This window comes from Kogia breviceps, chromosome 12, assembly GCF_026419965.1.
Source record: "Kogia breviceps isolate mKogBre1 chromosome 12, mKogBre1 haplotype 1, whole genome shotgun sequence".
Lineage (NCBI taxonomy): Eukaryota > Metazoa > Chordata > Mammalia > Artiodactyla > Physeteridae > Kogia > Kogia breviceps.
This window is the reverse complement of record NC_081321.1, coordinates 86,950,927-86,978,457: the sequence shown is the minus strand read 5'-3', so window position 1 is coordinate 86,978,457 and position 27,531 is coordinate 86,950,927. Positions and strand designations below refer to the sequence as shown.

Below are 27,531 nucleotides of genomic sequence, written 5' to 3'. Positions count from 1 at the left end.
AGACATTGTGCTTGTCCCGTGGGAGCATCCTGAGATCTGATTCTATGTGCGGGTCCCGTAGCAATAAGGGGTGGTTGCAGTAGGTCCTGAGGAGGACAAGCACCCCCTAACAAGACAGTCACCCAGGCGAGGGGACCCAATTCCATGCCTCTTACCCAGCCGGTCTACCCCATTCTCAAAGGCCTTGCCAGGAAAACAGAAAGTTTCTGGCTGGCAAAGATGGGGAGAGAAAGAATGTTCTTCATCATTTGCTTCACCTCAATTTTTTTTTTTTTGCTGTACGTGGGCCTCTCACTGCTGTGGCCTCTCCCGTTGTGGAGCACGGGCTCCGGACGCGCAGGCTCAGCGGCCATGGCTCACGGGCCCAGCCGCTCTGCGGCATGTGGGATCTTCCCGGACCGGGGCACGAACCCGTGTCTCCTGCATCAGCAGGGGAATTCTCAACCACTGCGCCACCAGGGAAGCCCTCACCTCAGTTTTAATTTAGCCCAGTCTAGTGCTCTTGAGAGAGGAAATGGGAAATAGGCGAGGCTACAACAGCTGTCTCTACTCTAACCAGGGACTAAATGGCCACAGACTACTCCCTGCAACGTGTAACTCAATCTAAAACAGATAACAGAGAAAGCCCGGCCACTTGACACAGTCTTAATGCCTTAATATCACGGCAAATGTAACAAGATGAGAAAGTCACGGCCCCCCTTGATTTCTGGCATCCCCAACTAAGTGAAGAGGAAGCGCGGGGTGGGGGGTGGTGTAAAGAGGCAGGCAGGCTGGCTTTTTTTACTCAGTGGTGTAAGCAACCACACATTTGAATAATTTTAAGGGTCTGGAAAGGCTAGGATTTAAATATAGTTTAATTTTACCTGTTGGCTAAAGTTACAAATTCAACTTCTCTATTATCCATCACGTGTGCCTCAGTGTCAATGAAGGGAGAGGCACGTGAAAGAGGGGGCCGGGCCCCAGGGGAGGGGCTGGAACTAAGAGCTGGGGGTCGGGTATAAACAGGGTCTGTTTCACAGGTGTGCCCAGGACACATTTTAGAAGGAAGACTTACTTCTCGGGTCCAAAGAGTAAAGGGGCGAAGAGGTACTAACAGACCTAGAGTAAGTTTAGCAAGTAGTTCCTCCATTTTTAAATCCCCATGAGCCACTACTCTACAGAGTAAACTTGCGTAATAAACTTGTTTTTTTCCAGGGAAAGCATGACCAAAAGCCTCTTGGTAAATTGCTTTCTCTGGTCTCAAGACAGTGTCTTATTTCTGGGCATATACAGCATCTGAAAATTTGTGAAAAGTGATGTCACATTTAGAAAGAAAATGTAATACTGCGATATTGTTTAATCAAAAGGTCACATCACATCTTTTGAAAAAAAACTTTTAAACTGCAAGGACATTTCCTAAGAACCATGGAGCATATGTTAACAATTTGGGACCAGGTTTAAAAAATACACTGGGCATTTAATTACCATCGGGTCTCTCTATGTTAACAAAGATTTAGCTTCTTTTGTCAAAGGACAGGTGTTGGAGGAGAAAGAATGGGTCGAAGTGAAAGCCACCCATTGAGTCTCACGATAATCTCCTGGAGTGAGATCACATGCTCCCAGTCTCTGACGCAGACTTTCGGCCACTGCATTCATAAAAATGTTTGCAGAGCCAAGTGTGATTGAGGGTAGAACACCAGTCCATCATTTCCCCCCACTTTGGGGATTTCTGAAAAGCTAAATCCTCAGGTGATAGTTTAAAAATGACACATCTTGTTATAAAGCAGAAACTAACACACCATTGTAAAGCAATTATACTCCAATAAAGATGTCTAAAAAAAATGACACACCTTTGCAGAGCGATATAGTGTTTAGTGATCCCTATCTTACCAAAGTTGCCCCAATTTGGGGCGATGTCAGAAAAAGAAAAAAAAAAAAAAAAGCAACCATTGGTTTCAAAACTGCTTTCTTATATCTCAGAGTTTCCACCAAATACTTCTAGCCTACTTCCTGGGAAGCCGGCATGGTACTCTCCTCACACTTCTCAAGTATTTATACTGATCCAGATTCTCTAGGTCACTGCACACCCATCTACTTCCTACTAGCTTTGCAGACCTTCTCCTAAATGAACCAGAGACACTGAATTTCTCTTTAACCATAAAGCTCTGACTTCTTTTAAGTCAAGTTTCCAGACGATGAGACACTTCCAAACCAGCTCCATGTCTGTAGTTGCTCTCTGGGGCTGGCTGGCTTTCCTCTGCCTGTCTTTTCTTCATTAATGTATTTTGTGCATATACCTATTTAAAACTAACTATCCACACAGAACACATAAACCTTTCAATCAATTTATACCACTATGGTCACCATCCTATCAATAACATCACTTCAATGAAGCAAGACCTTATTCGGAGTTACCATAGTAAATATAAACCACTACTTTTTTCTTCCTCAGTAGCACATTACCATGTCAAAATATTTTCCTCACAATATTTGCTTGGTTTCTGGGTTGTACAAAATAGCTGTCCCAAGTGACCTACAAAAAAGGTTTCAAAGGTAAAATAATGGAACCACGGCATGGATACATTATATGCATTCTCTAGAACAAACACAGATGATAAACATCAGGCAGCCACTAGCCACTCCAATTAGTATCTCCTCATGCATGGTGGCTACAGGTGCCTGAAAATTCAAAACGTTCTCACTGGCCTAGACTTCCAGAACGATATAGTTCTGTGACAAAGAAAGGATTTATTTTTCACTCATTCATCAACAAAAATGTTCTAAATATAGAGCTATTCTTATTAGCAATGATCTAAAAAGCAGAAAAACAGGCTGCAGCCTTTTTCCATATTTGCAGTGTCACTACAGAGGCCAAACTTATTTTGATTTGTAAACGGTACAATTTCAATATGGAAACCTCAGGAGCTCATGCGTGTAGCTCCAATGATCTATTTTTAGTTACCATTCATGATCATCTTTTGGAATAAGCTTATTAATTGACAATGTTTACTTCCATTGACACTACCATCCTCCAGATAAAGTGGAATCATTTAATTTTCTCTATAATATATTTTTATGATGACCCCTCCTTTTCACGGAGGTTCCAATCAATTCTACCAAGCATTTAATTACATATGATATTGGACAGAATTAACATTTTATCATTGACTGTTAGGGCCTATATGTAATCTCATTCATGTCCTCACAATTTCAAAACTTCTTAGGACAGTTAGCTTTAAGCCTCTCTCCTTGGATGGGCCCCTTTCTTTCTTCCAGAATGTATTACCGGAGAACATGAGCGACATTTGCTCTTTGTATGGGGTAATGGATCAAGAATTAAATTGCAATTTCCCTACCCCTCTTCTGTTCTCCTTCTAAGAAGCACATAGTGCTGGATTACTTCAACGTTGGCTGTAGAAGTATCCTTTGCTACAAAGTAGGCAGGAGTGTTCTCCCCTTTAAGAAATCTTGCTTTTCCCAGATGTATCACTTTTCTCAAACCCTTGGGAATAAGTAACTTGTTTTCCCTTGTCCAGGGTCTCCAAACAGGAGACAGAGCCAGAATGCTCCCAACCTCCCCAAAGCACTCTTTCAGATGGGGCCAATTTCATTTTCACTCAAAATCTCTCCTCTTTGGCATCAGCCAGGCCATAACAGCCCCGGATGCACTAAACATTTTGGCCCTGACTCAAAAAGTTTTCTTCCTAACCATCTTACCTTGGACAATTTTAAATCCCATGAAAACCACCTAAACGACCTCCTGCTTCACATTTTGCTGACTTCCTCTATCCCAGCAACTTGTACTGCTGCTCTAAGAACTTAATCCCAGGGGTGCTCCATGGAGCTTAGTTCCTGCAATTATTTCACCTCTGATATTTTAGAGTAGACAATCCCACTCCTTAGGCGGAAAAAAAAAAAAAAATCCTTCTTTCTCCCCTCCCCACAATTCCCAAGAAGCCTCCAGTCCATCCATGCTCCCAGCTCTCCCCATTCACCAGCCCCTTAGGGCTTCCCCTCCCCCTCTCTCTAGCACGTGCCTTGCAGTCAAGCATTTCAACCATACTTGCTGGTCACCATCAACCCCTCTCTATCCCTGAATGAACCCACTTAATTGCTTCTCTGCCTGCTTTTATTCCACTGGGTCCCGTCAAGGAAAATCTGACCATGTACTGATGGGCAACCAATGGGAATGTGAGATTTCTAACCACAGCAAGGCCCTCAATGCACTGGGTCTTCTGCCATCAGGGATTCATAACAGAGGCACTGCCAGATCTTTTCAACAACCCTTAAACCACCTAATAATTCTAACTACCATTTATGGGGGGGGGGGCAGGATGGGGGAGCAGGATAGCAACACATAATACCAAGTATTATCCTAGGAACTGAATATACTGTACTAATAACCATCATAACCATTAAGCAGTTACTTAACCTCTCTGTGTCCCATCTCCTCATTTGTAAAATGAAAGAGCAGCACTGTCTTCATCAGCCTGTTGGGGGTACTGAATGAGATAATGTACTTCAAGTGCTGGAAATCACTCTATGGTATGCAGTTCTCAATAAAGATGAGCTATTAAAATTGAGAATGATGAGGATAATGATGAAGATGGTTACCCTGAACGGTTATTATTATCCCAATTTTACGGATAAGAAGATTAAAGACACAATATCACACAGCTAGTAAAGGATGGAGGGCAGTTTAAACACAGGTCTGCCTGCTTCCAAAATGCATGCTTTTTCAATGCTACTTCCACCCCAGAAGACGGGTAGAATTTTTCAATGCTACCTCACTTCAGAAGACAGCCTTGCCTGCCATGTCACAGAGGAGAAACAAGGCTATCAGATACCCTCAGGCTTGTAATTAGGAGAGGGCTCAGCTGACACGGGTGTATATGACACGAGAAATTTATAAAAAATTCCAAGGAAACTCAAGATTAGAGATACATAATTTCATGTTTTAAAAAAAGACAGAGCTTCAGCATGTTTTTGTTGTTGTTGTTGTTTCAAAGATTTTTTTTTGATGTGGACCATTTTTAAAGTCTTTATTGAATTTGTTACCATATTGCTTCTGCTTTATATTTTGGCCTTTTATGGCCTCGGGGCATGCGGGATCTCCGCTCCCCAACCAGGGATTGAACCCACACCCCCTGCCTTGGAAGGCAAAGTCTCAACCACTGGACTGCCAGGGAAGTCCCTTCATTGTGTTTTATGATAACTCATTCCAAGATATTTTTCTCTATAGCTGTTACCTTCCATAACAATAAAATTACTTTGCCCAGAATAAACTCTTAATGAAATATCACTTTACAAGTTTTAAGTGAAAGAAGTATTTGAATAACCTTGTTTAAATTGAGTGGCCATGAGCTTTTATGTTCAACAGCAGACATTAAATTTGAGTCAACTTGTTATTCAACATATATTTGGAAAATTCATATATATAGAATATATGTATTCTTAAAAATCAAGAGATTCTTTTGAAATTACATGGAAGGTGACCTACATGGAGAAGCTGCTTCTCTTCTGCCTGCCCAGTTATAATTCCCTCCCATTCTGGTAACAGCATCACCACTCTCCCACTGTTTAGCTATATGGTTAGGTGAGGTTAATGACACTGATTGGCTGCAGCAGTGGGCACGTGACCCAGGCCTGGCCAATGAGAGCCCACGTTCCCCTGGCCCACTGACTGGTTCAGGGAGAGGCACCTGACCCCAAGTCCTAGCCAGGGAAAGCCTAGCCCTAGGACTTTTGATCAAACTACGGGGAAAGAGAAGCTTTTTTTCTACAGGAATTATTAAGCTGATGAGATAGAAACTGGCCATCTCCATCACCACTGGGAGAAAGCTGCCTCAGCATGGAGCCAAAAACAGGATAGGAGAGATGAGAGAGTTTCTTCCTGTCATTCTATCACCTGGATCCAGCTGTGACTAAGGCCTAACCCCTGGAAGTTTTCCGTTACACAGGCCAATAAATTCCTTTATGTTTGTTTGTTTAGGCCAGTTTAAGCTGGGCTTCTGCCATTTCCAACCAAAAATATCCCAACACGACCTATTTGTGCCAAATAGCTAAGATAATTCGCTGAAATAAAATAAAAGCATGGTTGATTCGCAGGTTTGTGAAAATAGCCAAATGTCATCACATTGAATTCACTTCTGTTTTGTTCTGCATGTTAGTGTACTGTGATTTATTTTTTAAAAGAGAGGGAGAGAAAAAAGAAAGTCTCATTCCCTGATATACATGTGGGTCTGTCTTATGATGATTAAATTTCTATATATCTTCACCCATGCTTTCCTCCTTATCTCAAGTTGCTAAGGGGACCCTTCTATGTTTTTACTCCTGCTTGCATGTCCTAGGATCTATGTACATTGATTATTCCCTCAGTCACACAGATAACCCCTCCCCAAACTACCCTCAGCTCTTCTTAGTCAATTTGTTCCTGCCCTTTTGCCTATGGGTACACCTACCTCTCCTCCATGTAAAAAATAAATAGAAAAAGAAAAACAGACTTCAATATACAAAATCATCCATACACATAACTAGGCAGAAATAATCACAAAGAAACAGAAGAAAACAGTGTAAAATATTAATGATGATTGTCTCTGGTGGGAGGATAATAGCTGATTTTTTCTTTTTAAAAAAAAAATGCTTTTCCATACTTTCTGAATTTCCTTAGTATTCCTTGTATAACAGATATATTTCTTGAGACTTCCCTGATGGTCCAGTGATTAAGACTGTGCTTCCACTGCAGGGGGCATGGGTTTCAATCCCTGGTTGGAGAACTAAGATCTCACAAGCCACACGCTGTGGCCGAAAAAAAAAAAAAGAAATGTATTTCTTAAAATATGCTTCTTCTTTAAGCTACTAACATCTCTCCATCCCTTACTGCCTTTTTGTTGTAAAACAAAAGACCAGGCATCACTTCCTCACTCCTGAGTTCGCTTTCACCCTGACTCCATCAGAGAACTCACATCACCCAACTGAAACCACAGTCTCCCAAGGGACCTGTGTGGCTGTCACTCTACATGCACTGGCTTCTCTTCTCCCTTTAGCCCATGTGATCTCTTTGGATAATCAGCCATCCCTTCCCTTGGCTCAAGTTTGAAACCACAGGGTCATCTTTACCTCAGATTTTCCTTTCCTTTAACTTCCCCATTCAGTCACTCAACGGGTCTTATCAATTGTATGTCCGGGAGCACCGTGAACACACCACCTCTGCTCCTTTCCGGTGCCCTGTCTGCTGTCCAACCCTCTCGCGGCCTCAGCGCCATGAATCCCCTGTGCCTCCACCCCTCCCCCATCTCACATAGCCCACTGCCTTGGGAGTCATCACCCTAAAGCTCCAACACAGTCTTGTAATTCCCCACCTTCAAATTCTGAATGGCTCTTGAATGCATATAAAAATCAAGTACAATGACCGGCCTGGCACCAAAGGCCCTCCACAGGCCGCCTCCAGCCCACCAGCCTCATCTTCCACCTCTGCTGGGCCTACACCACAGGCTCAGGGCAGACTGGTTGACTTCCCAGAAGAGCTGGGGCTCTCCTGTACCCATGTGCCTCTTTTCGTGTTCTTTCTCCTGCCCTGGGTTGCCATTCTTCTCCTTCCTACACAAACTCCTGCTCACCCTTCAAGACCCAGACAAGCATTAAATTTTGACTATTTTAATAATTAACACTTAAAATCACACTGCATTTTGGTCCCCAGTAGCCACTGACCTACTTTAGGGCAGAAATATCATTTTATTTGTTATTAAATCCTGGCTTCTTGCCTATAGAAAACAGGCAAATAAACAGGTAAGTGGAGATATGGTAAAAATCCCACACCTTCCCTAGAGAACTGATTTTTATTATATATTAAGGGAGTAATCATAACGTTTCTGACTTCTAAAAAGCAATCGTAATTCCCCCCCAAAGACTTTTATGTGGTCTGTACATTATGGTGGTTGCCCTATTTGAAGTTCTGTACTCTTAGCATCCATTACGTGAGCTTGGCCACTTCTTCTGCCTTGAAATCAGTGTCTTCAGATTTAAAACAAAAAGAAAAAATTTAAATCTTCATAATATAAGTTTAAATTGTCTTAATTTCTTAGCTCCTTTCATGGCACCCCCTAATTTCATAGCACCCCCCCAATGTTACAGTCAAGATTTATAAATCTATAGCTTCTGATTTTTTCTTTTAAAAGTATTTGAATATACCTTTTGTGCAAGGAAAAATAATACTATAACATTCTTCAATTTTTTCCAATTAAATTTACCATATTTATTTTTAAAGGGTCATTTATTGAGTAAAATTCTATCTTTTTAGTTATAGAAACTATGAGGTATACAAAGTCACAGAAAGTTTAAATTCTAGAGAATTCAGGATTTTAGAAAGCAGTTAAATAGCATCTCATGTCCTGGAGTAGTTAATGTTGACAAAATGTCCACAAAGGTATCACTAAATCTTCTTAGAAATTTCCATGCTTCTGAAAGAAAGAGGAAGTCATGAAATCAATCTCTCCGTAAAGAGAAATGATGGAATTCATTTGTTAAACACTATGTCCACAGCACGATACTATTAACTAGAGGGGACTTCTCTCAATTCCCAAGAGAGAAAAGACAAGGAGATAAATAACATTATAAGCCCAATACGACATATCGTAAGACAGGTCCAAGCTGCTGTAAAAGTTCAGAAGAGGAAGACATATCCAGTAGAGAGATCCAGGAAGTTCTTCTCGTAAAGAATAAGATATAAACCCAGGAGAATAGATAGAATTTTCACAGACAGAATTGGGGAAAATGTCATTCCAGGCAGAGGGAACAGCAAAAAAAAAAAAAAAAACAAGGAGCCAAGACAGGAAACAGGAGGTCAGTTTGAGATGCTGAGAGAGGTCTCAGAGCAGGACTTCAGCTCACCTCTGGGTCCTTGGCCTCATTCACTCTCTTAACTGCAGGGTTTCCTTCCCCCTAAAGGCTGAAACCTAAAGGGCCTTCCTATTCCCAAAGGATTCTGGGCTCAATCCCGTGGGCAGTGGAGACTAATCAAAAGTTGCGAGTGGAGGGCCTAAAAGGGCAGGGAAGATTAATCTGGTAACAACATATAGAAAGGGGAGGGAGAGACTGAAGAGAGACCCAGATACTGCTGACAACAGGAACAGGTAAGGATGCTGAACACATTGTTGCTAAACGTTTTGGTAATAAACTCAGCCACTGCAACCAGGACACTGAAGCATTCTATACTGCCTCCTTTGTACAGAAAGTCCCACATAAAAAGCTTATTTAATTCCCCAAAGACTTTACAACCCTATTCTAATCTTCTCCGGATTCCTTTTTATAATTAAAAAAAAAAAAGTCTGACTCTGCTTTTGACAGAAGCTTTTAAGGCCCACCACTCCATTTGCCCCAGCTGTGAAAGCCTTTAAGAGAGCTGGGAACTCGTACATGTGTGCTGGCGGGGAAGATACAGCCAGGCACTCCTCTGCCCATGCGCAGGAGCCCTCACCCCAGCCCCACTCCCAATAAAAACCAAAGCTGCTCACCCCTTCCTTCACTCAGACTGAATGGACCAGTTCGGGAGCCACTCTGCTCTCCCCAGAAAGCCTCATTATGTGAGCAACACATCTCTTCCTACCCTCTTGGTGTGTGTGTGGCACCATCGGTCTTGACATCCAAACCAGCTGGGGTGGCTCGGGCAGAGGTTGATTCCACAATCCACGGAGTGACCGCAAACACTCTCTTTGTTGTTGTCATTCTTGGGGCTCTCCATCCCCACCTTCTCCCTCCCCCAATCCCAATGTCCAACTCCCTAATGGCACTTTATTTTTTTCTTCCAGAACTGCTGATTTTTATTTTTATTTATTTTTTTCATTGAAGTATAGTTGTTGATTTACAATGTTGTGTTAGTTTGTGGTATACAGCAAAGTGATTCAGTTATGTATTTTTTTCATATTCTTTTCCATTATGGATTATTACAGAATATTGAATACAGTTTCCCGTGCCACAAACACTCTTAAATAGTGAACTACTGCAAAGTCCTTACTATACCTAGATTTGAGGTAGGAGGATGCAAAGAAGGGGCGTTATGGAAACACTGAAAGGGTCCTGTGGTCTGAAGTTCAACTCAATATTGATTACCTTGAATGGTCATATACATTCACTCAAATGTCTAATTATCGACTTTAAAACGATTCAGTGTGCATTTGGTAAATGCTTGGCTCTAGGCCCTCCTCATGGGCTAAACTCTAAGATGTTGCATAGTCATGGGAGCTAGGTGCTTAATTCTCCCATAATCACTTGCTTGCAATTAGAAGAACTCTCTACACAAGCTGGTACAGAAACAGAGTTTAAATTTCCCTTTCTTACAATTCTGAGTTAAAGTGCTAGGGCAACTGAAATGCTAAAATGAAAAGTCACAAATAAACCCATTCTTCAAATAGCCCTTTAGTTATAAACCAAATGATAATCTTAATTTGTGCTCAGTACAGAAAGTACTTCCATGTCTTTTCAGCCAAACCTACATATCTAAAGGTCATAACCATGAAAACAGTGTCTTCCTCAGAAAGAGTTTAGAAAATCATAATATTAAGTACTTACACATCTTTAGCTGCTCCTGCAGGGCCTAGAAAAAAAGAAAAAGATAGCTTTCCATTATCTTGATAGTACTGCTACAAAAATCTTAAGCCCAATACCCAACTAAAATAATATTTTATAAGAGATGAGTTGAGATTTTTTGAAAGATCATCTTAAAAAAAGAAAAGGAGAGCAGGAAAATCATAAAATCCAAATCTTTGGTTTAGAATTTATTCTGCCCATTTTTAACAATTCCTATAAATTATAAGGTGTTGTTTCTGAAAGGGATTTTACAGACCGCCCAAACTAATCTGCTTATTTTACAGATGAGCAGATTAGGAAACTGACAGATTTGAGAAATATTTTCTTTTCTAAGCCACATACCTTCTAAGCTAGTACCTACATGGAACTGTTATAAGTCACACTATGTACTAATCATAAAGTAAAGCAAAGTCACAAGACAAAATGGAGATGATGTCCTAAATGAATTAGCAAGACTCAAGGATGCCAGCCCAGCTCCAAAAGGAGTAACATACATTTCTAATTCTGCTTCTATTTGCTACTGAACCCTCTCATTTCTGCTTCCCACTCACGTGCCAAAAACAACCCATCTCTTTTGGACCCCAGTCCTATCACTTAACACAGATTCTCTGCCCACAGCACAGTTCCATCTGCACTTCCTCCCCCTAATAGCCTTACCTGAACAATACAGAACTTGGTTCCAACTTTACAAGCCACATGGCATTAAGTATCCTTTAATCTCTTAAAACCTCACTCCTCTCTTGTGTCAAATGAGGAAAATAAGAATACCTTTCTCAAAGGTTATTGTGAAGTTCTTTAAAAGATGTATATCCCTATCAAAATACTAATGACATTTTTCAAATAAATAGAACAAATAATCCTAAAATTTCTATGGAACCACAAAAGACCCTGAATCGCCAAAGCAATCTTGAGAAAGAACAAATCTGGAGGCATCATGCGCCCTGATTTCAAACTATATGACAAAGCTATAATAATCAAAACAGTATGGTACTGGAAAAAAACAGGTACACAGATCAATGGAACAGACTAGAGAACCCAAAAATAAACCCATGCATACACGGTCAATTAATTTACAACAAATGAGGCAAGAATATACAATAGGGAAAGGACAGTCTCTTCAATAAATGGTGTCGGGAAAACTGGACAGTCATATGCAAAAGAATGAAACTAAACTATTATCTTACATCATGCGCAAAAATTAACACAAAATGGATTAAAGACTTAAATGTAAGACCTGATACCATAAAAACTCCTGGAGGAAAACACAGGTGGTAAGCTACTTGACAGCAGTCTTGGAAATTAATGCTTGGATCTGATTCCAAAAGCAAAGGCAACAGAAGCAAAAGTAAACAAGTGGGACTACATCAAATTTTAAAACTTCTGCACAGCAAAGGAGATGCTCAATATCACTAATCATCAGAGAAATGCAAATCAAAACCAGAAGATATCACCTCACACCTGTTAGAATGGCTACTATCAAAAAGACAACAAATAACAAGTATTGATAAACGATCTGGAAAAAAGGGGACACCAGTGCACACTGTTGGTGGGAATGTAAATTGGTGCAGCCACTACGGAAAACAGTATGGAAGTTCCTCAAAAAATTAAAAATAGAACTACCATACGATCCAGCAATTCTACTCCTGGGTATTTATCCAAAGAAAAAAAAACACTAATTCAAAAAGATATATACACCCCTATGTTCACTGCAGCATTATCCACAATAGCCAAGATTGAAAACAAGGTCCATTGCTGGATAAATGGATAAAGGAGATGTGAGAGATATATAGATATACCTATATATATATAAGAGGCTAGAATAATAGAATTCTACTCAGCCATAAAAAAAAGAAGGAAATCTTGCCATTTGCGAAAACATGTATGGACCTTGAGAGAATTATGCTAAGCAAAATAAGTCAGAGAAAGACACATACCATGTGGTTTCACTTATATGTGGAATCTAAAAAAACAAAACAAATGAAAACAAAACAAAACAAAAATCAAAGATACAGAGAAAGGAATGGTGGTTGCCAGAGGGGAGATGGGTTAGGGAATGGGCAAACAAGTGACAGGGGTCAAGAGATATAAACTCCCAGTTCTAAAATAAATAAGTCATGGGGATGTCATGTACAGCACAGTGACTACAGTCAATAATACTGTAGCGTATACTTGAAAGTTGCCAAGACAGTAAATCCTAAGAGTTAACTATGCATGGTGACAGATGGTAACTAGACTTATTCTGGTGATGATCTCACTGTGTATACAAATACGGAATCATTTCATTGTACACCTGAAACCAATACAATGTTATATGTCAATGACACCTCAGTAAAAAAAATTTAATAAATTTTAAAAATTATAAAAAGATGTAAACAGCACAAAGTCTGGCACATAAAAATAGCTCACTAAGTTGTTATTATTAGCAGTCACATTTTCCTTAATATCTCAATTTCCATATCTATGAAATGGGAATTAAATTAACTTCTGCACAAGTTACAGAGGTGAGAAAATAAAGGAAAATGTGCTACAAAATAAATAAGTCTGCAAAAAAGTTATTGCCAAAATTGTAAGAACTGTACCCCAGTGATATTAATCTAGGATCTATAATTCTGCAAATTCAAAGCAGAGCATAAAGGTAATCAAGACTATGTCTCAAATAAATTCTTTTAAGGCTTTGACCAAACCTGAACTTTGTAACAAACTTGAGTCTTTACTCAGGGAAGAGTAACATTTCTGTTCCACAATTCTCATTAAAATTATATAAATAAAAACTGCTTTGGAATCTGAGATCATAAAACCAAAAAAAAAAAAAAAATCCTAAAATTTTAAAAGCCTTAACATAAGAACAGTGGAGTGTTTCGATAGGTAAAAATAAAGGCTTAGTGCCACCAAAAACCCATAAAAATGAATGTTTTATTTCAGAGTCAAAACAAGCATGAGAATCTGGAAGAAAGTCTAAAAAGAAAATAAATATCCTCATTTTCTTATTTTCATTTTCAAGGAAAAGGACAGGGAATGATTGGGGAGTTGCTGCACTCAGGGGAAGGGAGAGCCGGAGGTGCTGGGAACTGATTCTGTGATGTCTTACAGAGAGAAGAAAGCGATCATGACGGGTCATGAGTGCTGGGCCTTTAGAGATGAAGGGCCATCGAGCACAATCCACGGGGAGGGCACAGCAGACAGAAGTGTCTGCTGTGTCTCAGGCAATGGCAGCAGGGTGGCAGGGGAAGAAGAGCGTGGAATTGGAGGGCAGGAGACCCAAGTAAAATTCCTGCTCCAGTATTTGTTTGACAGTCACTAGTTCACCCAGCTTCAGTTGCTAATACTGGGCCGACAAGGGCAGCTGAGAGGACAAAGTACAATAAATGGCTGTGAAATTCGCTTCAAAACAGCCACGCGTTGTCTCCTCAGTACCTATTTTAATAAGCTACCAGCAACCCTGCATCCACTTCACCTTGACTGCACCAGGCTCCAGGCACCCTTGCGGCCTCTTCCCTGCTGGGTTCACCATCTAACGTCCCAGCAGGCTCAAGGCAGATGCCAGGTACTACCTTCCAGAAGGAAGTCAGCAGGCCATTTCTTCTGTTCTCAAATGTCCCTCATTTAAAGGGCACCGTCTATTTAATAACTGCAAAGTGAAGGAGGCCAAGAAGTCAAAAACATTAAATCCAGTATATACATATGATTGTAATATACACTCCATCTTTATAAAAGGGAAGAAGGTATGCATCTTCTTAGGAGCAAGGTAGCAGGAGGTTAATGATAAGCTTATAAGCAGGGCAGGTAGGACACGACTCCGGACACACAGCTTCACAGAGAAAAAGGAAAAAAAAAAAAGACGACTGTAATTGTTGAAACCCTCAGCAAAACTATCAGAATATCTAGGCATATAAAATGTGAAATATCTCTTTGTTCTGCAAAAGTATAAAATCATAAAATTATTAGAAATAGAAGAAAAATTCTGATTACCCTCAGTGCAACATTTTAATCACACTTCACCTATGTATTGATTATAATTAGCCAGACGGAGAGTTCTTCTCCAGATAATTCATGCAAAAGGTCCTTTGACTACAACTATTCAGACAGTGCCAAAATCCCATTTGCTTTAAGTTATGTTTATGGTTCATGTGATTCATCATTTATTGAACAAATATTTATAGTGGTGTAGCTACTTCTTTCAAGCCGTCTGGGATAGAACATTTGTTCCTGTTAGTACCACTTCATTTCCTGCCAAAATGACTCTTTACTATTTGAACATAGCCGTGGTACCTTAATATAAGGGAGGCAAGGTAAAAAATGTTTCTTGTGGCATAAAAGCACCACAAAATATATAGACCATTAGAATTTTTGTCAGTCAAAAGAGTTAATGACTATTTTCCTAAATTGTAGTGCTGATAATTATAATTTTAAATATCTTCCTAAAAAGTAGAAGGGGGGAAGGTCTGCTCTTAGAAAAGTATCATATACAGTTCCAGTGACAAAAATTGTAAATGGTTAGGGTATGTCAAGAAGAATATTTCCTTCTGAATGTAACTGTTTCTTTAACACTTAAAGATTATTGCTTGTTCACAATATCACTTCACTTCACCGTGATTATGTATACCGTTGGTTTTTTTTTTTTTTTTGGCCACTCCACATGGCACATGGGATTCACCGACCAGGGATCGAACCCGTGCTCCCTGCAGTGGGAGCGTGGAGTCTTAACCACTGGACCGCTAGGGAAGTCTATACCTTTTATCAATACTTTCGTCAAAAGATTTTAAAATTGTATTCATGATTCTCCAAGTCAAAAGCCTCACTCACTTAAAAATGCATAGCAAATTCAATTTATTTTAAACATTTAAAAAACTTAATCTGATATTGAGGAGTCATAGAAAGATATTTGATCTTTGTTCCCCATTCCTGGCACAGAGCTTCTAGAACCCTTGGAATTTCCTGAGAGATAGGGGTGATAGGAGCCTCTTTCATTCCAATGAGGAGACTCTTGGCAGCCCATGGACAGCTTCAGGACGGGAGCTGGTCGCCAGAAAAGGCAAGGCTTGATTAGAAACTTGGAACTTTCAGCCCTATTCCCTGTCCTCCTGGGAAAAGAGAGGGGCTGGAGATTCAGTTAATCAGCAATGGCCAATGATTTGAACAGTCATGCCTATGTAGTGAAACCTCCATAAAAACCCCTATAAGGACAGGGTTCAGAGAGCTTCTGAGTTGAACACACCCATGTGCCAGGAGGGGGCGGCCCTCAACTCCATGGAGACAGAGACCCCTGCCCCTGAGACCCTTAACATGTCCTCTGTACCTCTTCATCTGGCTGTTCATTTGTGTCCTTTATAAGAAACTGGTATGTTTAAACCAGTAAGGAAAGTGCCTTCCTGAACTCTGTGAGGCATTCTAGCAAACTGTCAAATCTGAGGAGGGGGGCTGTGAGAACCCCCAAATTTGCTGCCAAGTCAGATGGCAATGCAAGTAAGCTGGGGACCTGATCCTTGCTACTGGCATCTGAGGTGAGACCATCTCGGGGGACTGAGCCCTCAAACCTGTGGTGACAGACACTAACTCCAGGTAGGAGCATGAGAATTGAACCGGATGGTAGGACAGCCCAGTTGGTGTCCGAGAACTGGAGAAGTGGATAGCATCTGGAGGGAATAAACCTCTCAGATATTCTTCATGTTTTATAAAAATCGGGTACCCCCTGAACAACCTTGAAATGCTTTATGAATCACACCAAGATTAAAATGTGCTGCATTTGCTTCAGCAAATAATTATTTACACTCCAGGTATAGTTTGTAAATTATATTTTCTTATTTTATCCCATTCCCAGAACAAGTGCAGAAAAAGCCTTGTGTATTAGTTCCACAGGGCTGCTGTAACATATCACCACTAGTTGGGTGGCTTAAATCAACAGAAATACGTGCTCTCAGAATTCTGGAGGCCAGAAGTACAAAATCAAGGTGTCCGGAGTTCCCAACTCCCTACAGAGGCTCCGGGGAAGAATCTGTTCTAGGCCTATTAGCAACTGGTGGCAGTAGGTCCTCCTTGGCTTTCTTTGGCTTGTGGCCACATAGTGCATTCTCTGTTCTACACCTGTCCTCACACCACCTTCTCTCTGTATCTCTGTCTTCTCCTCGTCTGTCTCTTATAAGGAAACTTATCACTGGATTTAGGGCCTACCCAGACAATCTAGGATAATGTCCTCATCTCAAAATTCTTCATTTGATTATACCTGCAAAGACCCTTTTTCCAAACAAGATAACATTCACACATTTCAGGGATTAGGATGTGAACATAACTTTTTAGAGGTCACCATTCAACCCACTACACCTTCTCATCCCTGGCCTCCTCCACCTCTCCAAAAAAGAGGAAGTCCCTTTTGAAAAGAAATACATAGCAAAATTAATCTTGGGGGAGAATTAAGTTTAATATGACATATCATACATTCTGCAAACACAGACAAAATTTTATTCCTTGTGCATGAGAAGGCCAGCTGTAAGATACTACATCAGTTCAGTGATATTAAGTAGATATTTATAACATCTTGGTTCCTATAGACAGATGTTCCTTTGCAATCTAATCAGTCTTATAAGTTAAAAAGAATGAGCTGTACTGCCCAGTATGTTTTCAATATTGTTCAGTCATACATTTATTGTTATGAGTTTCCTTACATGTGCCAAATGCTAATACAAAGAAAATATTTATCTCTTTTAAAAGGTCACATATATCTGTACATTAGAGAATACAGTCTATTAATGCCTTTTTCATCACTGTTCTCTATGCACTTTATAGCTTTCATGTAACATACTGGAAATATTCACAAGTAAATGAATTGCTAAATTACATATTAAATCATGTCTCTTTGTTCAGACTGAGTAGTGATAATTTAAACACACACACCAAAAAATAAAATTATGTATATGAAGAATTTCTAAAAGGTACTAAAGATTTACAAATCACTCTTCTTTCAGCATAAATAATCAGAAATATAAATGATTATGGCTCTCATGGGAAATAATAAAAATATGCAGAAACATTTTACTCTTTATTTGTTTTATAAAAGAAAAACATCCCTCTGAGAACTGTATAAACATAACTACAGAAAAATAAATAGAGTTCCCTCTAATTTTGACAGCTTGCTACATCTCCTCTGACCCATAATAGTTCTAAAACTATGTCATAGTCTCAATTTGTCCCAAAGAAGGAGAACAACAGCTCTTTAGTTCATCTAAAGCAGTGTTTATTTTTTAATAAGCCAATAAGAGATACAGATTCATAAGTCATTTCTTCAGTAATGGAGAAAAAAATTCAGGTCAACGTGTCCTAGAAATATAATTTTTTTTTTTTTTTTCCGGTACACGGGCCTCTCACTGCTGTGGCCTCTCCCGTTGCGGAGCACAGGCTCTGGACGCGCAGGCTCAGCGGCCATGGCTCACGGGCCCAGCCGCTCCGCGGCATGTGGGATCTTCCCGGACCGGGGCACGAACCCACGTCCCCTGCATCGGCAGGCGGACTCTCAACCACTGCGCCACCAGGGAATACCTAGAAATATAATTTTTTAAAGTATAGCTGCCTTACAATATTATAGTTCAGGTGTAGAACATAGGATTCAATATTTTTATAGATTATGCACCAAACTTATTAAAATATTATTGACTATATTCCTTGTGCTGTACCTTACATCCCTGTGACTTACTTATTTTATAATTGGTAGTTCGTACCTCTTAATCCCCTTCATCTATTTCACCCGTAACTCCACCCCCAACCCCTGGCAGCCACTAGTTTGTGTTCTGTATCTGTGAATCTGTTTCTGTTTTGTTATAGTTATTCATTTGTTTCATTTTTTAGATTCAACGTGTAAGTGATAACAGAGTATTTGTCATTTTCTGTCTGACTTATTTTACTTAGCATAATACCCTCTAGGTCCATCCATGTTACTGCAAATAAAATTATGTTAATGAACGTGGAAGCTCTTACAGAAAATCTCTTTGCTTACAGGTTGTCCTTGCTGAGTAGCTATGCTTTCAGCAGGTAAAAATTAATAAATAAAGGTAGCCATATAAGTACAGACATAAAGTAACACATTGACAATTAGCTGCTATAATTTAAGCCATGTCTAGATTGAGCTGTAAGTGGCTCATGGCAGAACTTGGGTAATTCACTTGGGTCACCTTCGTGAACCATTCATATGGTTGCAACGTCGATTCTGGGGAGTTGGAACAAGTGAACCTCCTGATTCTGCTGCATCAGTGGTAACTGTCTGAGCAGAGGCGTTTCCACACCCCTCATCATTCACATCACGTCCAACGCGGTACACCCAAGAGTATATGGATCGCCTGCGTCCTCTTACCTTCCTTTAGAGGAAGTAACATCTCCTTCCAGTCGCCCAGGCTTTAACAGTTTGGGTTCATTTTTCCTTCTCCCTTCCCCTTCCTCCCTCACATGCAGCCCATCCTCAGCTTGGCTGGCTTCCAGGGGTCCCTGACATCAATACCTCCATCACTCACCGACGGCCTTCTCACTTCACTCACTCCTGACAACAGCGTTAAATTACGCCACTCTACATGCTCGCTCTTTCCTTCTACACCAGTCATGAATGTCTTTCCCTATATTAATAATAAATAGCATACTGAGTACTTATATGAGGCACTGCTCTAAGCACTTTACATATATTAACTCATTTAATCTTGAGTAGGTTCTATAACTACTCTCCCATTTTACAGCTGAGGAAACTAAGGTACAGACAGTTTAAGCAAGTGGCCCAAGGTCATGCAGCTGATAAATGATGAAAGCAGGATTCAAACTAGGATTTTTTGGCTCCAGTGCTTCCTCTCAATTCTGAGGCCTTCCTGCCTCTCTGTCCTCCTCACCCCCATCCTAACTGTTCTTACTTCCGACGCCCTGCAATCAACATGAACTACTAACCCAGTCAGGCCAGACTTCTCACTGTCCTGAAATGCACCAAACCCATTTCTGTCCCTATGTTTTCATACTGCTCTAAAAATGCCCTCCCTTCCGTTTTCTGCTTATTCAAATCCTACCTATTCTTCAAAGTCAAATCGAGTCCCACCTCCTCCAAGCAGGCTTCCCTGATTGCTTATGGTTTTATTTCATTCCCTCCAGTGTTACATCAGTCACAGGGTACATGATGAAAATTTAGGACTCAATTTTACACCTTTGTTTCCCCAATATAGTTATTCATTCAACAAAAGAAAAAATTTTAAGACCCTAAAAATTCCATTGAAAGTTTGGATATTGGTCTAGAGGCTGAGGGTCCAGCTGTGAACAAGATGTGCGAGGCTCTCATGAGGGCTACCTTTGGGGATGGGGAACAAAAAAGACAATAAATAAATTAACAAAATATCAGCTCTCCAGCAAAGAGTGTTCCAAACAGATAGAAAACAAGAATGAGTTCAGCATAAAGAACAGAAAGAAGGATGCTGGGGCTGGGACCTAAGTGAGCTGGGGGGAAGTAGCACAAGATATTAATGACTTCTTTGATGATATCAGTAAAATTTTATATTATTCCCCCACACACACATGGCCTGGACTAATGCTGAGCAGGGTGGAAGAATTTTAATACTACCAAACCATTTACAGATGTAGATTAAGGCCAGACCATACAGCTACAGTAAAAGAAGAGAATGCAATTACCTATCTAATTGAGGATAGGGAGATAACTAACCTAAGTAATTGGACCCAAAAGAATTAGAGTAACTCCCTGGGTACACTGATAAAATAGGATAAAGAATTGTTAAATTCCTCCTCCATGCCTCCTCAGACTATTACTATATAAATAACAGAAGAACCCTTATAGAAACATTCTAGTAATAAGCTAAGTTATGGTCAGATAACTGCCAGTTACACATCTCTGGTAAAAAACCTACAACTCACCAATTCAATCAACTACCATGAGCAGAACACTTCTGAAATGACTCTGCTCTGCAAAAAGCTTCTACAGCCTGCAAAATAGCCTGCATCGAAATAGGCTCTTGTAGATATTTGGAACCGTGCAAACTTTGAAGGGATTTTCTGGTTCACATAAAATAGGATTTTTCTGGTTTACATTACAGACTTGCTCAACAATCTACATGTATGACTGTATACAGGAAACGACTGACCTGTTGTGGATCATCAGTTCAAATGCAAGGGTGTTCATGTCTCGGCCTAATTAGAGAATACATTCAAGGAAAAACAAACGGATAGAGAATCTGATTGCCGAGTGAGAGAGTGGTGGGGACGGAGAGCAGAGAAAACCACACAGAAAGCAAAAGCTCCCTGCACTATAGCAAACGCAACTCCTTAAAAATGGACTCTTTATAAGTCAGAAAGAGAAAGATAAATACCATATGATATCACTTATATGTGGAATCTAAAATATGACACAAGTGAACCTACCTATGAGACAGAAACAGACTCACAGACATAGAGAACAGACTTGTGGTTGCCAAGGGGGAGGGAGGGTGGGAGAGGGATGGAGTGGGCATTTGGGGTTAGCAGATGCAAACTAGTATATATAGGATGGATAAACAACAAGGTCCTACTGTATAGCACAGGGAACAATATTCAATATCCTGAGATAAACCATAATGGAAAAGAACGTTAAAAAGTATCTATATGTATAAATGAATCACTTTGCTGTACAGGAGAAATTAACAAAATGTTATAAATCTACTATACTTCAATTTTTTTAAATGGACTCTTTAACCCAGATGTTTCTCTACAGTTTAGGGTCTAGACTCTACATTATGCAGGAAAAATGAACTGAATCTTCAATGAATGGAAAATACAAGAAGTCCTTGTATAATTCTAGGTTGGGAAAAATCAAATTCCTACATCGAGAGGGTGATCTTATTAAAACATTAGAATGGAGAGAGAGCTTGTGTAAGCACAATGGTTCTCATGATCCCATCTACACTGAAGCACTGATAGCTTGACTCCTCCCCAAAGACTTCTCCGATTAAACTAGCATCTTATTCAACATCTCCTGGGCATTTGGAGGTTCGATGAATATTCTACTACACTTTGCTATGCAACTGTTCTCAAATGGTTAATCTTCCTACCTAGACAATCAGCTTCTTAAGAGGGGGAAAGTTTGATTTCATTCTACAATCATGCCTTGCTGGCTGCCCCTACCCTTGCCCTAACGTTTCCTAAAAGAGTACAAAGCTCTGCACATAGAGGTGGACTCTGTACAAGCTTAGAGTTAGAAATCTACTATAAAGGAAATCTAACCTGAATTATCTAGGGACTGAATGATCTGAGTCCTTCCCGCCATTTGACCATTGTACTGCATTTTAGTTTTTCCACATGTTGGACATACAGAATCAAATTTACTCAAGTACACCACTAAATATCAATTTGTCATAGAAACCAATTTCACCAGACAAAAGCCAAGAAAAGCAGTTGTCCAAATAGCTCAGGGAAAAGAGAAACGATTATCTGGTTTTACCTGAATTACTTAGGTAGTAAAACAGGGCTTACAATGGAGATTTCAGGTTGGGGGCATTATTATAAAGTGCAAATGCACCCTCTGAAAGTAGATTTGCCATGTTCTTATAGAAAAATATTCAAGGAAAACCATTTCACCTTCAACGTGGTATTTTCTACTACTATATAATAATTACAGTACAGAGTACTGTAATATAATAATTACAGTACAAAAAAGTAAAATGAAATGCCCACAGTAACACAGCCAGCACAGTGCCAATGTCAAGCTTGAGCCTCACTCTCCAGACTCAAGTTCAGCAGCACCTGCCTACCATCTTTCTCTGAACTTTTTTCTTAACCTTCCATCTCTTCTCCTTTCTGAAACAGAAGTCCTACCACCAGCTGATAGAAAATTTCAAAATAACAATGAACAAATCCCGAAGCTAGCCAGCTGGACTCACTAGCAGAGAAATGTTTGGGGGGGTGACTTCTCAGAGACAAGGGTAGAGCCATCAAAGAAGTGATGCAACAACTCCCAACTCAAATGTTTTCCCCTCCTTCATGTTTTACAGTCTCCCCTCGGTATATTGCTCTTCTCTGAACATACAGTAATTTTTAGCAAAGAGCAAGCTTGAGGAGAGAACAGCACGCTCTTACAGAAGCGGTCCTTTGTGAACAAAAGTGAGGCTACTCATTAAGAAGACATGCACTTGGAGTGGTTTTTTTCAATATAACTGTATTTCCCTTTACATAATAAGGGATGTGCTCCTGGGGGGGAAAAGGTCAACCAAATATTTGTAAAGAGGATTATATTTTCTCTATTTCTTACATTACCGTTGCAGAGCTCCCTTATCATCATTCTGCTTTAGCAGTGGAACTCCTCCCTCTATCTCCAAACCTGACAAGCAGTTCATTAATAAACAAAAATGTAAATGAAGTAAATTAGCTCCACTTTAAAGGAAATCTGTTACAAATCCTTCCTATGATTTCCTTTTTTGTGTACTGTAGTTAACAGTTCTTAACCTTTTTAAAAGTAGGGTGGGGGCTTCCCTGGTGGCGCAGTGGTTGAGAGTCCGCCTGCCGATGCAGGGGACACGGGTTCGTGCCCCGGTCTGGGGAGATCCCACATGCTGCGGAGCGGCTGGGCCCGTGAACCATGGCCGCTGAGCCTGCGCGTCTGGATCCTGTGCTCCACAACGGGAGAGGCCACAACAGTGAGAGGCCCAAGTACCACAAAAAAAAAAAAAAAAAAAAGCAGGGTGAACATGCAGTGGAAGGCGTAGGGCCACAGTGCATGTTGGATTGAGAGATATACGCTTGACCCTTGAACAGTGCAGGGGTTAGGGGCCTCAACCCTCCACAGAGTTGAAAATCCGAGTGTAACTTATGGTCAGCCCTCCATACCCGCAGTTCCACATCCTCGGATTCAAACGACCAAAGAGCATGTAGTACTATAGTATTTACTATTGAAAAATATCTGTGCATAAGTGGACCGGTACAGTTCAACCTCATTCTGTTCAAGAGTCAATTGTAATTCCTGGTGCAGGATATGGCCTTGACACTGTTCCAGGTTTCCACGCAGAGCTCTCTGGCCACTCTCAAGTTAGAATCCTGTCCTTTCCTTAAGGCACTAACTAAGCTAAATAACCTACATCACTGTTACAGGAATTGAAAAATGTGTTCCCCAGTGGCTCTCAGCCTATCACAAGATTGAGAATTTAATTCGCGATGGTAAAGGTTACCTGCAAGAAATAAACTTTTCAATGAATTATTACCTGGGTTCATTCAAAGCTCTAGGACTAGAATCCCACATATTTTAGCACCTTTTCTTAAAATATTCCATTTGTGTGGTCACTGACAGCCAAAGAGGAATAACAAACTTTGCCAATCAAATGAGCAGATTTCCATATCTGATCCCATAAGTGAACATCAAAATAAACTTTAAATAAATGAAAAAGGCTTAAATTTCAAATTACATCTTCCAGGAGGTCTGGGTTAAGGGAAGTGACAGACCCAAGGTCACAAAGTCATTGACAGGGCATCCACGCCCGCCTAGGAAATACTGCAGCATCAGAGCGCTGTTCCCATTTGCTGGCTAGGATGGAATGTGGCATCTGATTGATCTCAGTGGACGAGATATGGGTTCTTTATCCAAAAGACACCAAAATAGGTCAGCAGATATTACTCAAAACAGATCCAGACTCGTAAATCAGTAGACACTAGCTGGGTCAAAGAGAACGGTTGAGTTTTGAAATAAGCCACTAGATACAAAGCCTGGCTGACTCGGGAAATCTACAGAAGACTTCCCCTGCCAATCAACAAAATGAGGAGGTGTAAACAGAACTTTCAATATTTTTTAAATGAAAAATATACGAACAGATCACAGCTAATATTAAAGCTCTGTCACACATATTCTAAAGCATACTCAATACTGCAGGTTCTCAAAGAAATCCTACAAGCAGCCCAGCGGGTCTTAAGCATCAAGACAGACTCGGATGAATTTTTAGAGCCCTGTTTGCAGTTCTTCACAACGCACTAGCACCCCCCCTCCCCGCAAAAAAAGTCCTGAATTGTTCTGCTGCACTTTTCCAGGTGCAGCCTCTGGGTTCCGAGGGGCTGGGGGCGAGGCCTGCGGGAGCGACTGCGGGACGAGGGGGAGCAGACGCCGGCCACGAGTAGGAACCCTCTCTCCCAGGAGGGTGCCGGGTCTACGCGCTGCAGGGGAGCCCCGCCGCCAGGACTCCCCGCGCTCCCTCCGCAGGATCGTTCTGCAGGCTCGCCTCGTCCCGGCGCGACGGCTCCCCGCACAGGGGGGACATGCCCTGCTTTCGGTCTTTCCAAAACCGGACAATCTGCTCGTGTCCCGAAAATGGGGACGGGGAGAGGGGGCTGCACGCCCTCCCTGCCAGGATGTCCCTGCATCCTTCCTTCTCGCCGCCTCTCTCCTGGCCTCTCCCGCAGAGGTGGCCCTCCCTGCAGAGCTCCCCACAGCCCCCGAGTCGCCGTCACCGCGCCCCCAGCCGCCCGCCGCGCTCACCTTGGCCCGCGCCCGCGCTGGTGGCGGTGGAGTTCCCGCAGCCCATCGCGCCGCCGTCCGGGGAAGCCGCGCTCGGAAGCTGGCAGCCGCAGATCCTGGGGGCGGAGACGGAGGCGGAGGGCGTCGCGCCCCTAGCGGGAGGCCGGCGGGAAACGCGCTGGGCCAAGGGGAGCGCGGGGACCGCCCCCTCCAGCTACCAGTGGGTGCAAACCTGGGCGCCGCAGGCTTGGGCGGGCCGGGACGGAAACCACCGGGCAACCCTCGCCCCCGCCCCGCCCTGCTCTGGGACCCCGCAGGACCCACCCGTCACCTGGGCAACCGCGGCGCCGGCCAATCCGCAGCCTCCTGCTGGCTCCCCGGCTGGGCATTGGTCGTCGTTACGAGGGGGCGGGAGTTTAAAGTAGGTTGGGGCGAGGGCGGGGCCGAGGGGCGTGGCCGGTGCGGGCTGGAGGGTGAGGCTGGGCGGCAGAGGATGCCCACCTGCCTGCCTTCCACATCCTCTTTGCCTTTTCTTCCTTTTCGCCACTTCCCCTCCCTGCTCCAGGATGTGGGGAGGAGAGGAAGTGTCAGGGAACAGCTGTTTTGAGCACAGAGGGCAGCCAAAATATGTTACAGACTGAAGCCAACACCGAAATCCATTCCTGCTCTAACAGAAAACCAATGCAACTCTGTTCCCCCATCCACAGTTGCAACATAAGTCTTCCTCATGTTGGTCATGTTAACCTACTCGACTTTAAAATGAATATCTGCCACAATTGTGATGACCTGGATCCAGAACCTTGAGGCAGGAGATAGATGGGCCCCAGGCTGAGCAGCTGGAATCTGTCCCCTGTGGACAGATACTCCAAGATAAAGATAATGGCAGGAGCAAAGAGGAGCTGAGTTCTGCTTGGATAGAAGATAGAGAAACCACATATTTCTCATTCTTTTTTTTTTTTGAATTTTATATATATTTTTATACAGCAGGTTCTTATTAGTTATCCATTTTATACATACTAGTGTATATATTTCAATCCCAATCTCCCAATTCATCACACCACCACCACCACCCCCCGCCGCTTTCCCCCTTTGGTGTCCATGCGTTTGTTCTCTACATCTGTGTCTCAATTTCTGCCCTGCAAACCGGTTCATCTGTACCATTTTTCTAGGTTCCACATATATGCGTTAATATACGATATTTGTTTTTCTCTTTCTGACTTACTTCACTCTGTATGACAGCCTCTAGATCCATCCACGTCTCAACAAATGACCCAATTTTGTTCTTTTTTTATGGCTGAGTCATATTCGATTGTATATATGTCCACCATCTTTATCCATTCATCTGTCTATGGGCATTTAGGTTGCTTCCATGACCTGGCTATTGTAAATAGTGCTGCAATGAACTTTGGGGTGCTTGTGTCTTTTTGAATTATGGTTTTCTCTGGGTGTATGCCCAGTAGTGGGATTCCTGGATCATATGGTAATTCTACTTTTAGTTTTTTTAAGGAACCTCCATACTGTTCTCCATAGTTGCTGTATCAGTTTACATTCCCACCAACAGTGCAAGAGGGTTCCCTTTTCTCCACACCCTCTCCAGCATTTGTTGTTTGTACATTTTCTGATGAAGCCCATTCTAACTGGTGTGAGGTGATACCTCATTGTAGTTTTGATTTGCATTGCTCTAATAATTAGTGACGTTGAGCAGCTTTTCATGTGCTTCTTGGCCATCTGTATGTCTTCTTTGGAGAAATGTCTATTTAGGTCTTCCGCCCATTGTCAGATTCGGTTGTTTTTTCTTTGAATATTGAGCTGCATGAGCTTTTTATATATTTTGGAGATTAATCCTTTGTCCGTTGATTCACTTGCAAATATTTCCTCCCATTCTGAGGGTTGTCTTTTCGTCTTGTTTATGGTTTCCTTTGCTGTGCAAAAGCTTTGAAGTTTCATTAGGTCCCATTTGTTTATTTTTGTTTTTATTTCCATTACTCTAGGAGGTGAATCAAAAAAGATCTTGCTGTGATTTACGTCAAAGAGTGCTCTTCCTACGTTTTCCTCTAAGAGTTTTACTGTGTCCAGTCTTACATTTAGGTCTCTAATCCATTTTGAATTTATTTTTGTGTATGGTGTTAGGAAGTGTTCTAATTTCATTCTTTTACATGTAGCTGTCCAGTTTTCCCAGCACCACTTATTGAAGAGACTGTCTTTTCTCCATTGTATATCCTTGCCTACTCTGTCATAGATTAGTTGACGATAGGTGTGTGGGTTTATCTCTGGGCTTTCTATCTTGTTCCACTGATTTATATTTCTGTTTTTGTGCCAGTACCATATTGTCTTGATTACTGTAGCTTTGTAGTATAGTCTGAAGTCAGGGAGTCTGATTCCTCCAGCTCTGTTTTTTTCCCTCAAGACTGCTTTGGCTATTCGAGGTCTTTTGTGTCTCCATACAAATTTTAAGATTTTTTTGTTCTAGTTCTGTAAAAACTGCCCTTGGTAATTTGATAGGTATTGCATTGAATCTGTAGATTGCTTTGGGT

At 41.4% G+C, this 27,531-nt stretch overlaps 1 protein-coding gene across 1 annotated transcript in view; it reads right to left on the bottom strand.

Annotated features, from left to right (window-relative positions):
• C12H12orf75 (chromosome 12 C12orf75 homolog) overlaps positions 1 to 27,531 on the bottom strand; it is a 98,868-nt gene that overhangs the window by 12,955 nt on the left and 58,382 nt on the right. Inside the window, exon 3 of the mRNA XM_067010023.1 lies at positions 10,546 to 10,570. Coding sequence (XP_066866124.1) covers positions 10,546 to 10,570 — 25 coding nt within the window. The remainder of the gene's footprint in view (positions 1 to 10,545; positions 10,571 to 27,531) is intronic.